Source organism: Triturus cristatus, chromosome 3_1 (assembly GCF_964204655.1).
Source record: "Triturus cristatus chromosome 3_1, aTriCri1.1, whole genome shotgun sequence".
NCBI classification, from domain to species: domain Eukaryota; kingdom Metazoa; phylum Chordata; class Amphibia; order Caudata; family Salamandridae; genus Triturus; species Triturus cristatus.
In genome coordinates this window covers 1,027,700,741-1,027,723,880 of record NC_140583.1, presented here as the reverse complement: position 1 = coordinate 1,027,723,880, position 23,140 = coordinate 1,027,700,741, and the positions used below count along the sequence as shown (strand labels likewise).

The following is a 23,140-nucleotide window of genomic DNA, read 5'->3' as shown; positions in this document are numbered from 1 at the left end:
CCAAATAGTCTAAATTCAATAGGTTCATAGAAATAAAGTTTTAAATTAATAAATAGAGAAAAGGTTAATTTGAATGAATATTTTGGGATAAACATAGGGCTAGGCAGCTTTTACTTAGAAGTGTCTGTCGTTTCTGGTGAGCAAAGTGTGTTTAAATGCAAAGTATGTTTAAGACTGCAGTACCATATACCATATTATATCACACCCAAGTCCCCACCAGGAGACTATCACAACCCCGCCCATACACACAGTAACACAATGAGAACACCACAAAAATATTCCACATGGTTAAAAATATAGATGACAATTTTCTGAATAAAATAAGACCAAAATGCCAAAATACAGTAAGTAGAACCAGAGTTATGAATTTTTAAAGAATAAACAAAAAACAGTGCTTAGAAGTCAATAGTGCTAATAGGTTACTAGAGGTCGAGCTAGACTGGGGATAATCCAAAATTCAGGCCGACCACGATGAGTGTAGGTTGGATACAGTTCCAAACATGTGCTGCTGAAGTTCTTCTCTCAAGTTGAGCAAAATTTCTGTTTGCAAGGGAGACGGCCAGCGACAGAAAGTAGAGCGCCGCTGATAATGATGTTGTGGGTGCAAAGATTTGGCCGGGTGTCACAGACGGGACCTCACGGCCACAGGTGGCGATACTTGTTGTATGACAAGACAATTTTACATCATCGTGCACTTATCCTTCAAGTGATTGGTGCAATTCCAGAGCAAACAGTGCTGCTTTCAGTTGCGATGAGACTGAAATCTTGATCACAAGGGTCCAAAATCCACTTCCAAGTGTCCAGGACTGCAGTGGCGCCCCTTGGGGGTCAGGAGCGAATTGAAGATTGGCCCAGGAGCTGTAGGTGATGAGTTGGAAGTATTTTTTGTCCCTGAGACTTCAAAAGAACAGGACGCAAGCCAGCAAGCCCGTCAAGAACACTTGAGAGAAGGCAGAGTCCAGCTGTCCTACAGCAGAATCAGGAATAATGAAGAGTCAATCACCCTGAATTTTTCACCATCTGTTATTCCCTTACACTCCCCATATGAAACTTTTATTTAATTGTTCTGCCACATGTTAGGAGATGTAAGATAAGAACATATCTACCTGATTCATAACCACAGTCTCGGGTGGATGAACATTATCCGTGGCAAATGCAGTGGTCATGTCCCATGCATCAACCACACCCACGTTAAGACCATCAAAGACCTCCTTCACCACAAGGTATTGTATATAACCATGGAAGTTACTAAATCTCTCCTGATCAATATTCATCTCCCGGGTATTTTCAGCTTTGATGATGACCTTTGTATCAGGGCTTCTAAGGAGGAGGCGCTCCAAGGCATATCTCACATCCATTGCTCTTCTTATAAAGACCTCAATTGGAAATGGACGGAAGTGGTGGCCGAGATTGATGATGATGACAAAGTGTCCACCTCCACTGAGTTGGTCGATGTCATGAGCGATGTAGCTCACATCTTTAACTGAGTAGTGAGCGCTAGCGATGAGTGGGTACCCGTGTCTTTTCCATTGCACTAGAATATTTCTCTCCATGTCGAGTGCCAATAGTTTGGTTTCCAAACCAGTGCGATGAAGGTTGAAATACTTCAGTGCTGAGAGAAAAATATAAAAAAAACATTTTTAACGTTTATTATAGCAGATGATACAACAGTTCATCCCACAGCATCAAGATAATGTATTCAAGTCCCATGAAAATAGTGAATCTGAACCAGAACGTTTGCAAACTCAGATGGATGCAGATCTACTCATTTTTTGAAATTCACAAAACCTCCCAGCTAATACCAGTAACCCTTTAGAGTCACAGGTTTTCCAGATGCACTTTGAGAAAATGTTTTAAATTCATTCTTTTTTGTATGAACAAGTATGTGTATAGTTACTTCTGCAAAAATCTTCCAAGTAAGTACAAAGGCACTTGACATTTTTTTTAAAGAAATTCACCAGAGGAAACATATGTCTTTGTGGTTAGCCTCTCCCTCTCTCACCCTGGAAAATAATTTACTTACAAAAAGACTGCAACAACAACAAAGTGATTTGTGGAAAACTTGAATGAATCGCAGCCACTGCCATTCTAAGGGCCACAATCTAGTCCATTGGTTATTTTCAACCATGCCACCTCAGTTTAGATCCAACCATATGCAAATAAGTCTTAGCTCCAATAAGTACAGTCCAGCAGAAAATGCCAAGCCAGACCCTAACTGAACCGCAACACAAGTGTAGAGTGCCGCTTGGTCTCTATCATACATTGTTGCAAACACACCACCAGAGGGCTGAGTCCAGCCTGATGGTATAAATAAAGTCTAAGTGATTGCTCGTCAACCCTCAGCACCACCCAGCATACAGTGTCTGTGCATTACAATGTAATATGTATTCCAGCATACCTGTTCTGGCCTGCTCACCCAGTGCAGGACTTCACATTGGCAAGGAGGTCAGTCAAGCCTCATATGATAAAGTTGCCTGCATTCCCCGACATCTCGGCTGAAATTGGTGTGGTACGCCATGAGGAGCGGTAGCCTGGCAGGAGGAGTTGTTGCTGTGCAGTCTGCCCATTGTTTCATGAACGTGGCGCACCGCCTGCAAGTGTGTGGGATGGACCCCTTATCCCAGTAACTGCCCCTCTGTGCCTGGTATGCTGCATTGACACGCATGTGGGCTACACGGACCGAGGAGCTCAGGTAGCTGAAGATCCTGTAGCAGCACCACCACAGGGCCACCTAGAGGCCTTGTGCCACATCGCAGCCAGTGAAATCATCGGCTGTTCGAGCTTGTGCCTCACAGCGAGGCCCTCGACTGAGGCTAGTGGCTGCATGAGGGTCTTTGAATGTGCTCATGCTGGGTGATTCACGCTGTAAGGCGGCTGCGGATTGGAGAGCCCCAGAGTGAATGGTCCTAACTGCTGCAGGGCAATACACCTTGACAGTCATAAGGGAAGGAGAATAAAGGCAATCCTGAATTTGGGTGCCTGGCACTCGTAGTCACACAGTGGTCGTCTGGAGGCAGTGAGTCTACTGTTGAGGTTATTTAATTTGATATTGTGCAAGAATTACCTCTGCAAGGGTACCTCGGAGTTGAGGCCAGCCACAAGAAAAAGGAGCAAAACACTGAGTTAAAACAAATCAGTCTTTAGTCATTTCTTAAATTTAATGTTGTTAGTACAAGTTCAGATGTGGAATGGCAAGTTATTCCAATAAGTGAGAGCCAGATACGAGAAATACCTTACTCCACTCCCTGACCATTGGATGCAGGGATGGTAAGTAAAGCTTTATCCATGGATCGCAAGTTCCTGAGTGGATAATAGCGTTTTAGCTTCTGGTGGAAGAAGATAGGACCTTTCCCCATTAAAGCTTTGTGTGGGTTAAACAACAAATTTTAGATATAATTCTCTGATAAGTTGCCAGTGTAGCATTCTCAAAAGTTGGTTAAAGCAGATCTCGAGGGTAGATTAAAAATGATCTGTGCTGTTGGACTTTTTTACTACCTTTAATTTGGACAATAATGTCTCATTGGTGAAAGCTAATAGGGCATTACCATTGTTCAGCCTGCTAACAATGAGAACCTGCACCAAGGTTTCCCTAGCCACAAGCTGGAGAAAAGGAAGTCCTTTACTCAGTAGGTGCATTATATAAAAGAAGGTACCCATTGTGGATAGGACCTGCTCTTTCATGGTTAGAGCTTGATCTTGCCTAATTCCAAGATTTTTACAATCTGACTGGGAGTAGGGGCATAACCTACTTCTGAAGGCCACAGATCAGGGCCCAGAGCTGTTGGGCTTTCCCCAAAAACATGATCTCTGTCTTTTCTGTATTTAGCTGAAGATAGTTATTTGACATCCACTCTGCTATTGCGTTCATCCCATTGGAGAAGCACTCCTTCACTTTGTCCACGTCTTGGTCAAAGGAGATGACCAGATGAGTGTCGTCAACATCAGACAAAATTTCAGAACCAAATGTTTAGATGATCTTGGCAAGAGGGACCACATATACGTTAAATAAAGTGGGACCTCCTTGTCAATCGACATGGCCTGAGACTTCAAAGCACCCAACAAGATGATTTGAGAACTATCTTCCAAAATATCTCAGAGCCTCTCTCAGGCTATCCCACAAATCCATATCTCGTTCAGCATTTGAAGCAACCTAGCAGGCCAACACAGTGCCGAAAGGTCTAGTAGCACAAGTATAGATGGAGTGTTGATATCCAGAGAACATTCTTTGGCGTCTGTCATGGCATCCAAGGCCATCTCAATACTGTGCTCAAATCTGAGATACGATTTATGATGGGCCCAGGATCTTGTTTTCTTCAAGGTAGTCCGACAGCTGTTTATTAATTAGACCTTCCAGCCATTTACCTAGAAGTGGAAGCAGGGAAATGGGCAGGGAGTTTGTGAGAATCGAAAGGTCAACATTAGCCTTTTTGTGAATAGGCATAACCTGTGTGGATCTCCAGGCCAAAGGAATTTGCCCTTTCTCATTTGATAGATTGAAGAGTGATATGATTACAGGAGCAATTTACTTAGAAAGCAGTTCTGAGATCCTTGGCAGGCATGGGTCCATAGAAGAGGCAGTTTTATCTTTATCTAACAACCTATGTATTTGTTCAAGTGAAAGAGTGTTGAACTTTCCCATACTACAACCACCGATCCAGTATGGAGTGTTGAAATTCAACTCTACATTAGCCTTGTTCAGTGGACTGGTAAAATTTGGGTAAAATAACTAGATTTTATCCTCAACAACAAAAAAATCGCATGAGAATTCTTTAATTCTTGGGAGGTCTGAATCATCAGAGAGCAGGTGTTAGGATTAATATATTTTTTAGGTGCTTTAAAAAGCTCTTTAGAAGAATTTCCAGCCTGGCCAATTTGATTGGTGACGTAAGTTTTACATGCAATATTGATCTTCTGGTGATAAATGGTAAGTGCATTTTTGTATGCTTCTTTATCCTTTAGGTTATTAGTGCCAGCATTTCTCTAACTTTTTACAGGTGGCAAAATATACATAGGGTCAGCCTAGTAACATTACAGGGGCAAAGGGACAACTGAGATGGAGGAAGCAACTGAGGCTGCCACATACATCACACAGCTGTGTATCTTTGAGTGGGGATACAGACACTATCAACACCTGACTGCAGGATAATGTTGGACAGCGGCAAGTTCAATGCCACCTTCTGCCCCACGGAGTTTGTCACCCTGCCATCATTCAGCCAACTAGTAGATCCCACTACAGCCGCCTCAAGCTGGTGTCAGCAGATTGGGTGTCTTTAGAACTATTTTTGTTACACGTGTGAAACAGACAGGGCAGTGAAGAGATCCATGATGCTCCACAGGGTGGTGCAGAGTTATATGACTTGTTTGAACATCTCCCCAACACAGGAGGGGACCATGACTTTGATAAAGTGGTGGCAGCTCTCAACCTACATTTCGGCCCACAACTTAACCCCAGTTATGAAAGATTTAAACTGAGACAAGCCTGCCAATCAGATGACGAGTCTGCTGTAGACTCTTTTTACACGCACCTACACAAACTGTCAAGTCCCTGTGCAAACATTACACAAGCCTGATACAATCAGGGCCCAATTGATTCAAGGTTCAAGATTTTCAGCCCTACACAAGCTTATACTGTGCAAGATAGGCATTTATCTGGACAATATTCTGATCTTAGCTAGGTTCCATGAACTGGCTGAGAGCAGGGCTGAAGACATGGAGGTGACACTATCAAGAGGTGCAGTCCTGGTGCCTGTAACCTGGGCAGTAAAAGTCAAGGAGGAGCAGGTCGATGCCATCCAATGGTGCCCTGCTGGGTCACGCAAATATTCCAGCCCCAAACAAGCTTAGAAACGTTGCATGAACTGCGGTTTGATGCACCACATGCCCAATGTATGCCCAGCACAAGGGAGATCATGTTCAAAGTGCGGCGCATGAACCACTTCCCAAAGGTGTGCTGTAGTGGTGCAATGATGCAGTGAACGCAGGCACAGAATAAAGAGGACGAGGAATGCTGATCCTCCGAGCCCCAAAGATGACAATGAAGCTTTCACAGTGTTTTTTGCTGGCAGTGAAAACCACTCTAAGCGACCCCCTCCAATGTGCACCGTATCAGTCGGTGCGACACACATAACTGTCAGGGGTGTCTGTGAATGTCATGGACAACAAGACCCAGTTCCGCAAGCTCAGATCTCCACCTGCATTAACCCCTACCAAAGCCATAGTTTACACTTATGGAGGAACAGAGCTGTTACCCATAAAAGGTGTCATAGAGGTGACAGTAGAAATCAAGAGAAAGATCACACAGGCCAAATTCCATGTGACCAAAGGAGATACTGGGACCCTCCTTGGATGCCACACAGCTGAGGACTTAAGATTGGTCTTCTTTGTGCAGCAAGTGCATGACTCTCATTCAATGAACATTCTGAAAGAATTCCCACAACTGTTCCAAGGTCTGGGCCACCTCAGAGACATGATGGTAAAGCTCCACATCAACGAGCCATTCAAGCCAGTACCACTCAGGGACCGGAGAGTATCATTCCACTTGCAGCCACTTGTCGAAAAGGAACTGGACCAGCTTGAGCGGTTGGGGGCATGGAAAAGGTGACTGGGCCTACCCTGTGGGTCTCACACTCAGTGAATGCTCCCAACCGTAAACAACCAGGGGCCATACGACTGTGCATGGACTTACGGCTCCCAAATAAAAACCATTTGCCTTGACAGGCATGTTACCCCCACAGTTGACGAAATAGTGGCAGACCACAATGGAGCTCGTTGTTTCTCCAAGTTGGATTTGAATGCAGATTACCACCAGCTCAAATTCGACGAAGTGACCAGGTATATAACCACATTCTCAACTCACATTGGCCTTCGTACATACAAATGCCTCAACTTCAGGATCTCCTCTGCTGCAGAGGTTTTCCAAGATGTTATCCTGGAGACCTTGTCCGGATTAGTTGGCGTGCTGAATGTAAGCAAGAACATCTTAATATATTCTGACACCTTGGAAGACCACCACACAAGGCTGAGGGATGCAATCAAGAGGGTGGAAGACTATGGGTTGACCTGCTGTTCGACCCAAAGATATTGGAAGCCATAAGAACTGTGGATGTCACACAAAACACGTTGGAGATGAGGAGTTTCCTGGGGATGCCCAACTACTGTGGATGGTTCATCCCCAACCTGGGAACTCTGTCGGAACCTCGCCAGGCCCTAACGAAGCGCAACTGCACCTGGGAGTGGGACAGCAGAACTCACCGAGCATTCAAGATGGTGAAGGAAGAGCTACTAGACGATGAAATGATGGCATATTGTGACCCAAAACAGAATCCATGCTTGGTGGTTGATGTGAGCCCTGTGGGCCTGTTGTACTGCTGCAAGAAAAGCAAGAAGGATTGTGAGTCCTCATCACCTACAGCAGCTGGGCTCTCACTGACACGGAGACCTGGTACGTCCAGATCGAGCCTGAGGTGTTGGTGATTCGATTGGCAGGCCGGCACTTCCATTTGTATCTATGCTGGCAGAGATTCCAGGTAGTGACTGACCACAAGCAAGTGATCCCCCTGTTTGCCGACACTGCCAGAAATTAGAGGATGATGAGGAGGTCGAAGACTTTGTGCAGATGATCGCTCATGCAGCCTGGCCAAGGGTGCTTTTTCTAGAGCAGATCCAAGAACCCACCAATGAAGACATGAGCATACTGAAAGCCAAAGAAGCGCTCAGGAAATGACAATGGTAAAACTTCCTAGACGGGGCAAAATCCCACAATGCAGATGATCAAGCAGCAATGAGCCAACTCTGGAGAGTACGGAATAAAGTAAGCATGAGTGACAAAGGCCTCCTACTCAGTGGATGACAAATCATACCACCAAGGTGCCTGTGGGCCACAGTCGTCAAACTAGCACATGAAGAGCACCAGGGAATCGCGAAGACCAAAGGCTGTCTCAGTGACAAGGTATTGTTCTCGAACATGGATAAGTGGTGGATGAGAAGGTCAGAGAATGTCACTCCTGTTTTATCACAAACAGAGATTCACCCCCAGCCCCAGGAATCACAGAAGAATATTGCCTGATGCCATGGTCGTGCATTACCATGGATTTCGGAAACTTTTCTGATGGCAGGCTCATGGCTGTTATGGTGGACAGCCGAATCAAGTATCCTGTGGCGCAGTTGGTGCAATCAATTGCATTTAGATATGTCAAGCTTACTCTAGTGAGAGTCATTACACTGCTGGGACTTCACAATGAGATCAAGACAGACACTGGGCCTCCCTTTCAGAGACACAAATTTCAGTCTCACTTCAACAGCTTGTATTTAAAGCATCGTAATGTAAACCCACAGTAGCCTCAGGCAAATAGAGAGGGAGAGCGCTTCATGTGCACCCTGAACTGAGTGCTATGCACAGGGGTGGAGTGCAAGAAGGATGATGAATGCTGCATGCATCGATTTCTTATAACATATTGACAGACACCCCAAAGTACCACCGGAAGTGCCCCAGTGACCTGTTTTTGTGGAGAGATGTGCGAGACATAATTCCAGTACAGCCCAGTTGTAGCCCAGCAGTCATTGCTGTCCAAGCTGCGCTGGAGAGGTGAAAAGCCACAAATGACCAGGCGAGTCAAAATTGCAGAGCCACAGTGGTGGACCTAGCCATTGGTAACAAATTGATCATGAGGGACCGACACCCAGGGTGGAGGTTCCTCACTCAATTCGAAAAGGAAGTGTGCGAGGTCACGAAAATTCAAGGGACCATGGTCACCGTTCAAAGAGGGCGGTCATCAGTATCCAGAAATGTATCCTGGTTCAAGCCTTCCAAGTTGGATGGAAACGATCTGGATGTCAGTCAAGGGACAACAGAAGATGCTTCCATGCCTGATTCAGCTACGTCCAGCCCCCATACAGACTCGTGGTCGGCAAGTGCAAATTAAGAGCTATTGCCCCAAGGAAAGATGGTAGTCACATGCCCTCCATCTAAGGGGGTTTAACCGGACAAGCCGGGAGTAAATGAGAAAGTTGTCACAGCCAGAGGTATGATGGACGAATCACCAAACCTGCACCCTGTCAGAGACTGAGAAACTATGTATGATTTGTCCAAGTCCTGTGAATGGTCTGGTTTTTTGGTACTATACAAGTAAAAGTTGGAAAGGATGTGGAGTGCCACCTGTCCTCTACCCTACATTGTTGCAAACACACAACCAGAGGGCCGGGCTCACCCCAATGAAATAGATAAAAGCTGAGTGATCTCCCGTGGTCACTTGGTGTTACCCAGCATACCAGTGTCTGTGCATTACTATATTGTGTGTATTCCAGTGTACCAGTTGCGGTCTGCTCACCCTGTGCAGAATTTCACAAAGATGCAACACAAGGCCAGTTTTGCCTTGATTGGGGCTCTTTAGTCTGGTGTAGCTTGTCTCTTTCTGAAACTGACCCACTATATTTAATCCACAGGCCAAGAAAATGATTGTTTGTAGCAAGAGCAATTTAGAGGATATTTTTGTTTCATTGTCAATGATTTGGGCACGGCTGTATGTTTTTTTCTGAAACAATACTGTAAATGGGTGCATTGTAGGGGTTTGTAGTTTGTTGGGAAACACATTTTCGAATTTGACATTCAGGGGTTCAATTCTCAGCAGGTCGATGGTACTCTGTGCAATTCTGTATAGTCACGTTGCTGGAGCCGGCTCTATTAAACCACCAACGACTGGTCAGTGTTTTAAAAGTGCCACTGCTATCAGCAATCAAGCTGCAAATCTATTTCCCCTGCATACTTTGTGAAGTTTTTGCAAAGGTTAGCAGGTGGGGCTAATTTCATGATGGTTGCATAGTTGTAAAATTCTGTTGGATAAAAGTGTTGCAAATGTAGGAGACCATTAGAGAAAAAAGACAGCCCCTTCAAAAACAACTTTTTGTGGGAGAATACTTTGAAAAAAAGAAAAAACTAAAAGATTCTTCAGCAAAGTCTTTTTTGTGCTATTTGCTTCCGCATGACAAAGATTTTACAGGCTCAACTAAATCTGCAGCTTTTGGAATGTGGGAAGATTGTAAACTTTAAAACACTTTGCGAGTACAATTTCACCTGCTCCTAGACACGTCACTGTTCAGATCGATAAAACAGAGAGAGCAGAAAACTTTTAGGGGCATATCAACAAGGGTTTTATCGCTTTAAAAGCCAAAAAAGCAGAGATAAAACTAGCGCCCTATCAGCAACAGGGTGCTAACATGCAAATTTGCATGTTAGCACCCTTTTACTCTACGCTTCCCCTTGCATCTCTAATGAGATGCAAAGGGGGCGTTCCAGAGTAAATTAATAGGAGAAATGTCTCCTATTATCAAGGATATCACTAACCCTGTTAGAGATAAAAGAAAGCAGCGCTAACCACGGTTAGCGCTGCTTTTTTACGTCTGGTATTTTTCTGACTTAGCCATGATATCCAATGTAAGGTGGATATCATGGCTAAGTATGTCTATCCTTATCAGCAAGCTATCGCCAAACCTTGTGGGATTATCGCTGTATTTCCAGCGATAATCTCACAATTGGCAGTTTGTGCTCTGAATTTTATCGCTTTGGAGATAAGCGTTGCTGATAGCACGCTATCTCCGCGATAAAATTTAGAGTTGGCCGGCGATAATTATCCTCACGCTAAGAGCGCTGAGCGATAATTATCGCTGGCCCTTGCTGATATGCCCCTTAATTGTTCTGATCTGAAATTGAAAAAGGCGGTTTATGTCAGTATACATGGAGGCATAAACAGCAGTTCTCTTTATTTCTCAGAGAAAATGACGAGCAAGACAACTTAATGAACTAATGCACTGGACTGCCGTGGTCTGAGTGCAGCCTACAATACAAGTCGCTGGAAGGAACACCAACGCAACTTACTTGCCTTTCTTCCTTCATGCACTGTTCAGGCAAGCAGTTTTGAGACAGGTAAGATGAAACCTTCGAGCTTCAAGTTTGCGAAATCAGCCACTATTTGCATAGAATAGTGTTATGTAAACTTTCCCTTAGGGAAAATCGTACATGAAAGATCGAATATGATTATTCAGATTTAGAATTCAATCTTTACCTAAAAATATTAAGAAGCATGCAAACATTTGAATTTGTGTTATTGCGAACATGTTTAGCAATAAGTTGCAATTTTAGCATGTAAGACTGCATCCAGACAAAAGAGTAAACCTACTTTTCATGACAGCAGTGCAGTGCAGAATCCACTGCCTCAGCGTTGAATCTCCCATGAGGAAGACCATCTTTCCTGCCAGGCAGTTTCGCTTCTCTTCAGAATTTTTAAATGCAGTAATGTTGCAAAAAACAGGGTGCCATTTGTTTCCTAAGAAATAGCCACTAGGAAATGGGGAGTGCATTCCAGTCCTGCAAGTCTTCATCAAGGACTGATCTTGCTCTAGAAGACAAAAGATAAATATTTTTTTTTCTATTTTATTTTTTGATAAATATTTTTTATTGAAATCAAGGCATGATCAATGAAGGTATCCCAGTACATGTACAATGGCAATACTGTTACATTACAAATGCTACTGAAGACTTGGCGGTCACAAACAATACCTTCCGTACCCATTAAGACATATTCAGGTCTCATCTATAATATCTGCCCTCGATCTTGGAGGTTCAAATATCTCACCTCTGTGTGTGTTCCAGACCTGCGTCCTTTTATTCGGGCATCCCCTGGCTTCATATACGGATTTTTCCGTGACCATACACCAGTCCATATTTTTGCCCCATTCCTCGATCCTCGGTGGACTCTGAGCCCTCTGCAATCTCACAATATTGCGTTTTGCCACCATCAGCCCCAAGGGGACCCAAGTACGGTGCTTGAAATTTAAGTCAGTAGGGCTCCAAATGTTTAAGCGGGCCACTTTAATGTTAAATAAATAATTTTTAATTTACTTGTTTGAGAAATCTGCGCACCAGTTTTGAGCAAATGTGGAAAAAACAGTTGAATCCAAGATATCATCAATGACCAGATTCACAAAGGTAAACTGAGACAAAAGTCTAACTTTATTACCTTTAAATGTCCTTTGTGAAAACGGAAAGCCGTAAAGTGACTGCAGAAAAGATTTACATAGAAATTTGCCTTTACCAATATATATCGTCTATCTATTTTCCATAGTATTTCAACGCAGAGAACTCACAGTCCCTGAATTTGTGATGACATACAGTCAGTATCTCTCCCTATTAATGTATTTTAATTCCTACTAATGATTGATCCCCTTGCTAAGTTATGTGTCAGGTTATGCTGTCTATAGTTGCATCTTCATTTGTCCTATGAGCGCTCACTTTCATACTGCAACAGTACAATGCTCATATATTTAAATATACATTTATTCTGTGCTGCGTTAACCCCTTCAGAATATGTATACTTGTGTGATGCCGACTCATCCCCCTTCATTAACCAGCTTCTAGGCTTGTAGCATGTGGTTTAAACTAGTATCTGCATTTCTAGACTGCTTCCAATCTGTGTCACTCTGGGACACTAAAGAGGGAGACTAACTTATAGATGAACTCTTCTGAACATGACACTGAAGTCCACTAGTCCTTAATGGAATGCTAATCTCAAGTGAGGCCTGTAGCACGGATGACAATAGATCAGCTATTGTCTCTTGAAGTGTAAAAAATACTCCAGATGAAAGTCCTGGGTGCTACACACAATACACCAGGTATGGCCTCCAAACTTTGGCACAATACTTACAGAGCTGGGAACACCACAGAGGGATACAACAGATAAGGCCTCTAAAACTAAGGAACATTTCATAGATGATAAAGCTGGACAGGGTATGTCCTATTATTTCTACAGAACTTATAATTATTCTAGAGATTGAGTATGATGCTCCAGGTGAGACACACACAAATGTGCACAATATTCCAGAACAGGCCTCTGAAGCTGGAGAAAAATACTAGGGGGATGTCTTTCAAACTGATTATGATAGTCTAAATAAGCCCTCCATAGCTGCATACTATGAACAAGCAGAGGTCTCCAGAGAAGAATATAATCCTCCAGATGAAATTTCTATATCTGAACACAAGCCTCAAGATGAGTCCACAAGTGCTGGGCACAATACTTGTGTTGAGGAACATGAAGTATGAAAGGATAATCCGGATGAGGCATTTGTAGCTCAATACAATACTCGAGAGGTCTTCTCTAGAATTGAGGCTATTAAGTCCTGCTCTTCTGATGAGGTACCAAGAGCTATCCATTAGATGCCTGGAGGGGTATTTAGAGCTAGATGTGAACCTCTGTAGGAGTCTTTTAGAGCTGGATATGATAATCAAGATCAGGAATCCACAGATGTAAGAAATACTCCAGGCAAGGGCACTAGAAGTGGAAAATAATGCTTCAGGTCTAGTCTCTGGACCTGAATGTGATATTTGAGATGAGGGGTCTACAGATTAATGAAGCAATGTGAGATCTTTGACCCTAGACCTGATATTCCACACGAGGTTCCAGATTTGGATGCAATACCACAAATAAGGCAGCAGATAAGACCACAAGAGATGAAGAGAGTTGGACAAAAGACCCTGTGGTGAGAATGATGCACTTTCATGAAGGCAGCTGGAGACGCAAGTAAGCAGAAACTCCTTATTATGAACAGCTATCCATCTTGAACTTCCTCCCACTACAGCTGGAATCTTAGAATGCTAGTTTATCTACATTCCAGTCTGCAGGATGAATCATTACTTTGAAGAGAAAAGAACACAGCAAAGGAAGATATCACACTTCTCTCTGCCCATAAAGCAAACATTAATACATTACATGCAAAGAGTCAGCAGTCCTGCAAAATATGCCAGATTACTAATACAGTGAGACAACTATGACACTTAATATGTCAATGCAGTGCAAAATCCAAAACAAACTGTGGTTTCTTAACAACTCTTAAACTTCTCCTGCACACAACATGCTCTGTTGTTATAGCACTCTCACTCAAATTGCCATCACCATTCATAACTCCACTAAATTCACTATCAGAATGTACTCCTCCATCTCTACTCATCCTACTGTTATGACACAAAACAGCAACACGCTCTTTATCCCATACTCTGCCATAATGAGCATTGATGACATTTCTAAAAAGTTTTACAACAAACCCAACCACGGTGTGAATCTTCACAGAGTGACCAACATTCACCAGAACATCTGCCACATTTTTTATGTACATGTTTCAATCAGTCAATCAGGAATTGATAAAGCTCAGCAAATCACCTGTGAGGGTCTCAAGGCACTGGAGTTGATAGCTGCTTTGTGGTGATCTTGTTCATTCGAACAGCCAGATCTTGTGTACTTTCCTGAATTGCTGGAGCGATGAGGACAGGGGCAGCTCCTCCGTTAAGGCAGAGGAGCGTCACCCCACTAAGGAAAAGCTCCCAGAGATAGAAAAAATAAAATAATAACAAAGTTAGCCCCTTCGCCGCGTGGCAAATTCTGCCATGGTGCGAGGGGGGGCTGGGCGTGGTGCTCAGGTACCCAGGACGGCTCCCTACCATCATAAATCACGGTGGGCGTGTGCTCATGACAGCCGGGAGCCGTCCGAACTCCGCCCATCAATTAATTTGCCCGCACAGGTGGGGAATTAACCACGTGTGGGCGGAGCTGCAACGTTCAGACTGCTCACGACTACCGTGACTCATGACGGCCGTCCTGAGCATCGATGAGGTTAATTGATTACCATTTTATTTCTCATAACCCCGTCCCGAGCCAAGTGTCAGGACGGGGGGCAGGGCTTTCGGATTTCTGCTACTGGCGGTAAGGCCGCAGCAGAAAGCAGTGATGGGCAGGGCACTTAACGTTTAAAGTGCACATGTCTTTTTGGCCGGCTGTCTTGCAACGGCCAGCCACACATGCACATTTTATACCTCCCTAATCCAGCTGTCTAAGATAGCTGAGTTAGAGACAACATAGGAATCCAGTGTCCTCGGGAGCAGCATGAGAGTAGGATTATTTTGTCTTTACTTATTTGTATACTTTTATTTTTGTCTCCCCTACCACACCACCCTCCTTATATGCCAACCGCCACAGGATGAGGAGGGCCTGAGGTGCAGTGGAAGGTCATTCCAGACGTTGGCCTCAAGCTGTGAGAAGAAGTGCCCTCCACTGTGGATCTGAAGGGTGTCTGCGATGAAAAGGGAGACAGTTTGTAAGCGTGTGATTGGTCTGTGGAAGGTTATGCATGTGTTAATTTATGCTGGTCCTTCATTGTGCAGGGCTTTGTATGCGCGGGTCAACATCTTGAACTGTCATCTCTTCTGGATTGGGAGCCAGTGTTGCTTCTTGAGGTGTGGGGGTGATGTGGGTCTGTCTGGAGACGTCGAGGATGAGTTTTGCCTTTGAGTTTTGTATTGTCTGTAGTCCCATCAGGAGCCGTGTGGTGCCCCCTATGGAGAGTGTCTTCCAGTTTTCCAGCCTGCTGATGAGTGCCTGCGTGATGGTCCTTCTGATGTGGACTGGGAGCTACCTGAAGATCATGTGGAGCATGTGTAGGGTGTGGAAACTGGTGGATGCGACTGCCTTAACTTGTTTCTTCATAGATAGATTGCTGTCCAAGATGATGCCGAGGTTGGAGGAGTTGTTGGTCGGGGGGAGATGGGCCGACTTCAGCAGGCCACCAAACATAGTTCCATGATAAGGACTTCCGTCTTGTCTATGTTGAGCTTGAGACAGTTCTCTTCTATCCAGTCAGTGACATTTATCATACATCTGTGGAAGTTGGCTCTAGTGGTGGAGAGGTATTCTGACAGCGAGGTGATGAGCTTGGTGTCGTCGGACTAGGAGATGGTGTTGAGTCTGTGCAATCCCACGATGTTGGCCAGGGGGGTCATGTATGTGTTGAAGAGGGTGTGGCTGAGGGGAGATCCTTGGGGGATGCCATAAATAATCTTCTTGGATTCCAAGGTATATAGTGGGAGAAGGATTATCTGGCTTCTTCTGGTGAGGTAAGAGGCAATCCATTTAAGGGAGTCTTCCTGGATTCCAATGTGGTGGAGTCTGTTGATCAAGATGCGATGGGAGACAGTGTTGAAGGTGGATGACATATCCAGGACGATGAGGGCTGCTGTTACGCTGCGGTCCAGGAGGTCCCTGATGTCGTTGGTGGTTGCGATCAAGGTTGTCTTAGTGCTGTGGTTAGCTCGGAATCCTGGTTGAGAGGGGTCCAGGAGGTTGTTGTGTTCCAGGTGTTCAGTAAGTTGCTCGTTGATTGCTGCCTCAAGAATATTCACTGGAAAGGGGATTAGGGAGACATGACAGTAGTTCTTTAGTTCTGCTGGTTGGTGGATGGTTTCTTCAGGAGGGACCTCACTTCAGCATGTTTCCAGTCCTCGGGGAAGGAGGTCGAGGTGATGGAGGTATTCAGGACTTTCTTGAGCTTGTCACCAATCGTCTTGCTCCTGAGGTTGAAGATGTGGTGGGGACAGGGGTCCATGGGGGCTTCCAAGTGCATGGAGTTCATGATGGAGATTGTGCCTTGTGTTGTGAGAGGGTTCCAATGGGTAAACAGGTGTTTGAGTTTTGTGTTTGTGGGTGACCTTGTCATGGAAGAAGTCTGCCGGGGTGTCACACAGTTCTTGGGAGGGAGTGATGTCAGTCTTGGCAGCTTTGGGGTTGGAGGACTCCTTCACAATAGTGAGGAGTTTCTTGCTGTGGTTAGTGCTTGCTTCTATGTGTTCTGCTAGGACGTTCTTCTTCATTTCTTTTAGGAGGGGGTGGTATTGGTTGAGTGCTGTTTTAAAGGCGGTATGGTCTGCTGTCTCTTTGCTTGTGCACCACTTCCTTTCTAGTTGCTGACAGTTGTGTTTGGTGGATTTCAGCGCCACAGTGAACCAGCTTGTCTTCTGGCAGGTCCTTTGAATTTGGCTCCCTTGATGGGGCAATTCTTTTGGTATATTCAGTGATACATTGGGAGAAATTCTTCACAGCCTGTTCTGGGGATGAATGTTGTGCCTGGGAGGTGGCAGTTGAGATCCTTGTTAAACGGGCCTTCTGATATCGATTACCGGTTTCTACGTGTGGAGCTGGGGAGCATGGTGTCAGTGCTGGTAGGTCCTGAGATGGTGAAGTGGGCGCTGTAGTGGTCGGTCCAGGTGAGCTGTGAGACCTGGTTGTACTTGACTCTGTCGCTGACGTGAAAAAGGGGTTGAGCATGTGTCCTTTGATATGGCTAGGGTCACTGACAAGTTGCATGAGGCCGATGTTGCTCATGCATATTAAGAGGTAGGTTGTGTAGGTATCACTGGGGTCATCGAGGTGTAAGTTAAGATTCTCAAGGAAGATGTAGTGCTTGGAGTCAATGGCAATCACGGCAATGAGGTCAGGGATGGCATGGTCCTGGTGATCTGCAGGCGAAGGTGCCTCTGATGGTGCTTTTACTGCCTCTGTGAAGTTGGACGTTGAGATGCTCAATTATTGGGATTGAGTTGTCTGAGTAGGTCATGCAGCAGATGTTGTCCTTGGAGATGATGGCAATTCCACCTCCATGTTTGTTGGTTCAGTCCTGGTGTGTTATCTTGTAGCCTTCGGGAAGTGGCGATAGCGGTGTCCTGCACAGAGTTTTAGCCAGGTCTCTGTGAGGAAGATGACGTCTGAAGTGAGGGATGAGATCTTGTCTAAGATCTCTGTGCCATTTTTACCATGCGATCATACTTTGAATAGAATGCACTGGAGTTGTGCTGTGGCGGTCTCTTCAGGTGCAGCATCAGTGCTGGCGGGAGAATTGTCCTCTGGTGGTACGTGGAGATGTGCGGCAGCAGTTGTTGTTGTCAATGAACTTAAGATCCAGGACTCATATGTCTGCGGCCATGTAGCTGCGTGTGGTGAGAGAACAAGGGTCCCTTGCACTGGGCACGGTCCAGGCACGGATGGGCTTGCCTTTGGCGCCCCAGCTATGCATGCCCGCATTGTGGCCTCCTTAAATAGTCCTGGGAAGAGGGAGGGACTAGTGGGAGGCATAGAGCGGGAAAAATATGGCGGGAGCAGAGAACAGAGAGAAAATACAAGTGGGCAAACAAAGGTCAAATAAACAGTGGGAAATGCAAAGAAACAGTACTATAAGGAATAGAAATAACTAGAGAACTCAGCGGTCCCAGTTACCCAAGTGCATGATCATCAACAGAGGGGGAGCGGCATGCTGACCAAAGGTCAAGGGTCTGCTCACAGGAGCCATGCTGCAGCCTCCATAACTAGTCCTAGGTGGTGGGAGGGGCAAGCAGGAGGCACTGAGCAGGAAAAAGACAGCAGCAGTGGTGAACACGGAGATCATAACAGTGGGCAAACAAAAGTCAAACAAACAGTGAGAAATGCAAGAAACAGTACAAAATAGGATACAAATAACTAGACATCTCCATGGTCCCAGTTACGGTGGAGCGGGAACAAGGAGAAACTAACAGTGGGCAGTCAAAGGTCAAACAAACAGTGGAAAGTGCATAGAAAAAGTACAATAAAGGTTACAGATATCTAGAGGTCTCTTCGGTCCCAATTACCCATGAGTTCGATGATCAGCAGCGGGGGAAAGGCACGCTGATGAGAGGTTGGGGGGATGCTTACAGGAGCTGTGCTGCACCCTATATAAGTAGCACTGGGAAGTGGGAGGGGCTAGCAGGAGGTGGGAGGCAGGAAAAAAAACTGTGGGAGCAGCAAACAGGGAGAAAAATAAGAGTGAACAAACAAAGGTCAAACAAACAGCTGGAAATGCAAAGAAACAGTACAATAATTAACTAGAGGACTCAGAGGTCACAGTTGCCCAAGAGTGTGATCATCAGCAGTGGGGGAATGGACACTGACCAGCTTGTAAATTATCACAGCTGGTAAATTATCTTCTCTCACTGTCCAGTTACCTGAACTATTGTCTATGAAACCCTTGTTCCATCTTGTCCTTCAGGAGCAGACTTTAGAGCTGGGTACTCGGCCTTTGAAAAGTTCAAAATATGATTTTCCTGTTGAAGAGTGAGTAGACATGGCTTATGATGTAGTCTTTTTTTGCAGTTACAGCTTTTAAACTGATCCATTCATTAATGCAAACTGTGTGCCATCCTCCAGAGTTTTATTCAACCTCTCAATAGAACCATTAGTCTGTGACTGGTAGACAAAACATTTTATTTTTATCATTACCACTCTTTCAAATAACATTCCACTTTACAGGAACACAATTGTACCCGCATTTTATTGTGAGAAGATTATTAGGATAACTGTCATGTCTAACTATGTATAAAAACTTGAGGACAGTGCTGGATTTGATGTCTCTCATGCATGAGAATTCAACACAACCTCAACACTAATCAATATACTAATCAATAAAGAATGGCATGTTCTACACATATAGGTCCCAACGGATCTATTGTTACCTGTTCCTATCAATATGAAGGTAGTTACTGACAACATAGAGGCAGTTTTCCTCCCTTTAACCCATATTTACTGCAACAGCATTCCACAGAGTCTCTGAACAAATGTTTTACATTTCTATCTAATGCAGGCTGCAAAAAATCACTTCCCAACATTTCTTTCAGATTCACAATAGTTGTATGACCTTCATGCTCAAGAAAGCATTTTATTTATTACACATTCTGGCGGTACTAATCAGGTATCTCATATAAGATACACTTCATCAACATCTAAGTCATTTCTAATCAACCTAATACAAGACGGTTGGACACCGGAGGGTCAGAGGGAGCAAGTTTAGAGACCGCGCAGGATTGATTCCCCCACCGAAGTACTTATAACACAGAGAAATCCTGAGGTCTAATGGTAAAGAGAAAAGGTGGTGTGTAGGGTGAGGAAGAGAGGCCTAATGTACATAGTGGAAGGGAAAAACTCCGAAACCATGGTCATACAATCACCGTGGGTAACTAACCCCATCACATGGGATTTTCATCCCAAAGAAAAACTCAAAATCTCAAGGGGCAGCAGGGCCCTTTAGCGAGAAGTGAGAGCTTTGTGCTGTAGGTATTATGCACCAAGAAAGGGAATGAATCCACAAATGAACATGAAGTGAGTGGGGGTTGCAGTGCTGGTGTAATAGTAGTGAAAAAAGAGTATATTAAAACTAGTGACGGGACGGCCAGGAGACTTCTGTTGAACAATGCCGTACCGATGCTAGATTAAAAGGAGTGGAGGTAACACTAATCCGGTTTGATCAGTGAAGCAACATATGATATCGTGGTCGACATGTTTCAGCCGTGGCGCCTAACTAGGCTCGGCTTTCATCAGGACCTAGAAACTACTGCAAGAAAGAAACAACGTGACAAAGGATATAGTGGGCAGCCTCAACTTGCTTGTAGGGTGCACGTCTCCTCAAAGATACACACAACACCTAGACAACAAAAGGGGAGACAGTGTAAAAATGTGTGGAACTTATTTGCTCAGTCGTAACAAGTGTGAGAGTTATAAACTTAAAGCGAAATCCACTCACCCGTACAAACTGGGTGGAAAATGGACCTCCACCTGGCAACCGCTCAGGAAGGAACACCGCTCTGAAATAAGAATGTAAGACTGCTGAAGAGATGGTGGCTTACATATCATGAGCGAGTGTAAAAATGAGTGGGAAGGTCATCTAAAAACGAGGGAAAACTGCCAAGAGCAGTGTCTGCACAGAAAAACTAAACTCAGCAAGAGAGGATTGAAACGTAACCAATGCTGAGTGAAAAGTCAGAGCAGTATGTGATTGCACATGTCTGTCCAATGGTAAACCAAAGTGGGGAAAAACAATTAGGAAACAACGCTCGAGAGTTGGCGCCTTCAAAGTAATGTAATCAAGTGAAACAGGGGAGGTGGAACCCATCGAGCGAAGATCCTACCTGTCCGTCGGGGAACCAGGCTGGAATGAGCCTGCAGCCGGAGGTCCCGTGTGGTTCGACGGAGGCAAATGAAATAGGAAACTGTCAGCGGCTGATGGGCCAATCACGGGACAGGTAATACAAGCGCGCAAGAGCAGGAGCCAATGCGAGGCGCTGACTCACCCGTCTGGCAGTAACCTAGGAGATAGGAATGCAACTGACAGGGCGAAGATGACGCTGTCAGAAGTTCAAAGGCAAACGCGCCTTAATTAATTAGTGAGATGACGTGGTGGCGCGGTAGCGCAAGGAATGCGGAAACACCCGTCATGTAGAAAGGTTGGCTGTCAGTGCGCGTGTTGCTCTGTAATGCACAAAACAATGAGGGGGGTGCGGGCAGATATAAGACCTCGCCTTCTTCAGCGTAGGAGGTGCAAGCTGCACAGGGTGCGCCAAGGAATAATTGGCGAGATGCAGGGAAAAATACAACGGCCAAGGGTGTGAGTGCCGGTGTCAACAGCGGGTTATCATGACGATGGAGGCTAGGTCAAAGGTACCCATCAGAGCATTGTGAGGCATGGGTCAAATAAGAGCGAGCCAAGTGTGTTATAAAGATAGCCAAGGAATATCGTCGTTAAGACCCAGGACATGTGTTTTCAATTTGTACACCCACCTCTGCTCACGTTTGAATAGGAAAGAGGAGCTATCTGTAAGATGTGGTGGTATGTAGGGTTTATCAATGACAGTCCAGTGTAGGTCATTGGGAGCATGATTGACCTCTAGGAAGTGGTTGGTAAGTTTGGTGGAGGAACGGCCACACCGTATCGTGCTCTTGTGTTCCAAGATGCGAGTTTTTATGCGGCGGGTGGTCATTCCAATGTATCTCAGCCCGCAAGGGCAGGTGATCAAATAGATCAAATGAGAGCTGTTGCAATTCGTGTGGATCCTAAGAGTCCATGGTCGGTCCGTGCCAATGTCAATTTCCTTGGTCACGGAGGTAAGGCTGCATGCTGCGCAAGAACCACATGGGTAATGGCCCACAACTGGAGGGAGACCCCACAGGGTTGGTTGGGTGCATCTCTGGTTGGTGCGTGGGCGGGTGTGTACCAGCTGATCTCTGATATTGCTGCTGCGTTTAAACGCAAAGAGGGGTTTAGGCAGCTCTACCTCACCTATGTTGAGAATCCTCCAATTGGTTAAAATGATTTTCTTGAATTGGTTGGAAAATTGACAATAGGTGTGTACACACGTGAGTCTGTTTTCGGATGCCTTGGGAATCTTGGGTGCCAAAAGAGCCTCCCGATTGTTATTAGCGGCTCGTTTGGAAGCTCTGCGGATCAGATGTTTGGGATAGTCTCTGGCCTGCAATTGCCGTTGGTACTGGCTTCATTCACTAAGATCCGAATGGTCTGAAGTAAACGTGTGGTAGGATCTTCGGCAAGGGGTTGATAGAAATTGGTGTTGCCCAACTGTCTCAAACATTCAGAGCGATAAGCAATGGTGTCCATCAAGACCGTGGCGCCGCCCTTGTCAGCTGGCTTGATCATTATGGAGTCATCAGAGGTGAGGGAGCGCAAAGCCTGGCGCTCTGATTTGGTAAGGTTCTGATATTGGCGGTTTGTTGAGACACTAAAGGTAGATACCTGTGAGGTCACTGCTTTCTCGAACGTGAGAACCTGAGGCGGGACTTGGCTGGGCAAGGGATTGAACGTAGATTTTACACGTAAGCCCGTGTTCAAGTCATGGTCGCTTGGAGAAGTGCTGGATTCTGCACGGAAGAAAAAATTCAAGCGAATTCTTCTAAAGAATTGGGCGAGTTCGTGATTGATGGAGAACATGTCTCCTTTGAAGGAAGGAACAAACCCTAGGCCTTTATTCAGGAGGGAGTTTTCGTCAGCTGTGAGGATTCTGCTGGATAAGTTAATGACTAGGTTGTGCTCGTGCTCGGAGCGGCTGGAGTGTTCCTCGAGCTCGATGATGGAGTCCCTTGTTGTTGGTCTAGCCACTGGACTTGATTCCGTCTCCTTCCCCTTGACCGTCCTCGGCCAAACCCTAAAAAAGGCTGGTTGGAGTACATCTGTGGAGGCGGGGGATAGGGACAGGGTTGTCCGAAGGGAGGAGGTTGTCCAAATGGTGGAAACGGGGGGTAGTTATAAGCAGCAGGCGGCCACCATTGAGAAGGATACATGTGATTGGGTGTACCCCTCTGGTTTCTCCTGTTGACACCACCTCTCCTTTTACTCCCTCTCAGTGAGGACTCATCGCCTGAAGCAGTGTCTGACCCACTGGACCAGTCATCACTGCCCGATGTGGAGTAGTTGGACCCATACCTACGGCCTTGACGATTGAGTTGTGGAGGCGCGTAGTCAGCACTCGTGTATG

The 23,140-nt window shown here is 45.3% G+C and overlaps 1 protein-coding gene across 1 annotated transcript in view; it reads right to left on the bottom strand.

Moving 5' to 3' along the window:
- Positions 1-340: 340 nt before the first annotated feature.
- The window catches only part of LOC146861438 (NXPE family member 1-like), a 282,476-nt gene continuing 259,676 nt past the window's right edge, over positions 341-23,140 (bottom strand). The window contains exons 4-5 of the mRNA XM_085645733.1: positions 11,172-11,390; positions 341-1,612 (exon numbers count right to left, since the gene is read on the bottom strand). Coding sequence (XP_085501859.1) covers positions 1,077-1,612; positions 11,172-11,390 — 755 coding nt within the window. The 3' untranslated portion in view covers positions 341-1,076. The remainder of the gene's footprint in view (positions 1,613-11,171; positions 11,391-23,140) is intronic.